The following is a 2,746-nucleotide window of genomic DNA, read 5'->3' on the forward strand; positions in this document are numbered from 1 at the left end:
TTGTAACACGAAGTGAGTCCAGAGGAGGAAACACAAACATGTCTGCTCAGATTGATCCCTTTAGAGTTTTAGAGTTTGAGATTACTTCAAAATGTTTGGATCTCCTCATTTATATCTGATTTAACGTGGTGATTTAGTGGTAGGGTCGGTCGTCTCTCAAAGGAATGTCAGGGGTTCAATCCCCAGCTCCTGCAGCTCCTGGTCAAGACACTTAAAGGAGCAGTCTGTAACTCTGCCCCCTAGTGTTTAAAATGGGTACTGCAGTCTGAATTCTAATCATCATAGAGAGCTGTCTCCCCCCCCCCCCCCCCTCCTCTCTAGAGTCCATGCTCACACAGGTCACCATGTGGTGGACTCTGAAGCTTCAGTGTTTATCCAGCTCTGCATGGGTCTGTAAACCTTTCTGTGTTCTAACCTCTCTCCATTTTTCAAAAGCATCTCCAATATTGATCCTAGTTTGAGCACGTTTCTGCTCGTGGAGCTTATTAGAAACATGCAGAGGGAAATGTTGATATTTAAAGTCATATGTGACCCTCCTGTTTTATTGCTTTTCTTCCTGGTTTTCTAAGATGTCTTAGCCGCAGACAATGTTTCAAACACTTCATTTAATACGAGAGAAAAGGAATGAGTGAATGATAGTTTATAGTTCACTCTCAGTCCTCTGATTTTTAACCAGAGACACAACATGTTAGAGAAACTGAGGAGTCAGAGAAATATGGATCCCTGAGCTACAGAGAGGAGTATGAAGTATTCATTCACTCAAATCTTTCATGTTGTGAAACGTGGAGCAGCTTTTACCCAGGCCTCTTTAAGACCAGGAAACCAAGTGGACTATATCAGTGCTTCTCCTCTTCCTGGAATGAATCCTCGATCGATCAGCCCTCCCTCTTCCTGCTCTCAAACACACCCAGCTGCTCTCTGTCTCTCGTTCTTTCTGGTTCCCTCCCCTTCAGATCTACACTCTGAGGATGGGTGTAACCAACCAGAGCTGCACATTCTCTGCACAGACGCATGTTTTGTAAATCAGAGGTGAACTAGTCTCAGCTATGAGGAAGTGAAACTCAAGCAGTCTTTACTGAGAGGAGAAATGGCTCAGCAAGGAAACCAACTGGACCGAGGGAAATTCTACTGTTCCATCTGTCTGGAACTACTGAAGGATCCGGTGACTACTTCCTGTGGACACAGCTACTGCATGAAGTGTGTTCAGAGCCACTGGGATACAGAGGATGAGAAGAGAGAGTACAGCTGCCCTCAGTGCAGGCAGGTCTTTACATCGAGGCCTGACCTGAGGAAAAACACCATGTTGGCAGATTTAGTGGAGGAGCTGAAGAAGACTGGACTCCAAGCTGCTCCTGCTGATCACTGCTATGCTGGATCTGAAGATGTGGCCTGTGATGTCTGCACCGGGAGGAAACTGAAAGCCTGTAAGTCCTGCCTCTTCTGTTTGATCTCATTTTGTGAGAAACACCTCCAGCCTCATTATGATTCACCTGCCTATGCAAAACACAAGCTGGTGGAGCCCTCCAAGAAGCTCCAGGAGAACGTCTGCTCTCGTCATGATGAGGTGATGAAGATGTTCTGTCGTACTGATCAGCAGTCTATCTGTTATCTCTGCTCTGTGGACGAACACAAAGGTCATGACACAGTCTCAGCTGCAGCAGAAAGGAGCGAGAAGCAGAGAGAGCTGGAGGTGAGTCGACAAAACATCCAGCAGAGAATCCAGGACGGAGAGAAAGATGTGAAGCTGCTCCAACAGGAGGTGGAGGCTATCAATGGCTCCGCTGATAAAACAGTGGGGAACAGTGAGAAGATGTTCACTGAGCTGATCCGTCTCATGAAGAAAAGACGCTCTGATGTGAAGCAGCAGGTCAGATCCCAGCAGCAAACTGAAGTGAGTCGAGTCAGAAAGCTTCAGTAGAAGCTGGAGCAGGAGATCACTGAGCTGAAGAGGAGAGACGCTGAGATGAAGAAGCTGTCACACACATAGGACCACAACCAGTTTCTACGTGACTACCCCTCACTGTCACCACTCAGTGAATCTACACACTCATCCAGCATCAAGATCCGTCCTCTGAGGTACTTTGAGGACGTGACAGAGGCTGTGTCAGAAGTCAGAGCTAAACTACAGGACGTCCTGAGAGAGAAATGGACAAACATCTCACAGACAGTGACTGAAGTGGATGTTTTACCATCACAACCAGAACCCAAGACCAGAGCTGAGTTCTTAAAATATTCATGTGACATCACACTGGATCCAAACACAGCTCACACACAGCTGTTATTATCTGATGGGAACAGAAAAGTAACATTAATGAGTGAACATCAGTCTTATTCTAGTCACCCAGACAGATTCACTGATTACTGTCAGGTCCTGAGTAAAGAGAGTCTGACTGGACGTTGTTAGTGGGAGGTGGAGAAGACAGGAAGAGTTGATGTAGCAGTCTCATACAAGAATATCAGCAGAGCAGGTTTCTCAGATGAATGTTTGTTTGGATTTAATGACAAATCTTGGGAGTTAGATTGTTACAACAACAGTTATAACTTTTGTTACAACAATGTCAGCACTCCTGTCTCAGGTCCTCAGTCCTCCAGAGTAGGAGTGTACCTGGATCACAGAGCAGGTATTCTGTCCTTCTACAGCATCTCTGAAACCATGACTCTCCTCCACAGAGTCCAGACCACATTCACTCAGCCTCTACATGCAGGACTCAGGCTTTATAGTCCTGATGGATCCATTGCTGAGTTG

General features: G+C 46.2%; 1 protein-coding gene across 1 annotated transcript; it reads left to right on the forward strand.

Moving 5' to 3' along the window:
• The first annotated feature begins 1,072 nt into the window (after positions 1-1,072).
• Positions 1,073-2,746, forward strand: LOC132979635 (E3 ubiquitin/ISG15 ligase TRIM25-like). Its single transcript, XM_061045519.1, has one exon. The coding sequence runs from the start codon at positions 1,088-1,090 to the stop codon at positions 1,916-1,918; it is 831 nt and encodes a 276-aa protein (XP_060901502.1). The 5' UTR covers positions 1,073-1,087; the 3' UTR covers positions 1,919-2,746.

This window comes from Labrus mixtus, chromosome 8 (assembly GCF_963584025.1).
Source record: "Labrus mixtus chromosome 8, fLabMix1.1, whole genome shotgun sequence".
In the NCBI taxonomy this organism is placed as follows: Eukaryota; Metazoa; Chordata; class Actinopteri; order Labriformes; family Labridae; genus Labrus; species Labrus mixtus.

Coding starts and splice junctions, on each gene's coding strand:
- LOC132979635 (XM_061045519.1), top strand. CDS start 1,088: ATGGCTCAGCAAGGAAACCAACTGGACCGAGGGAAATTCTACTGTTCC.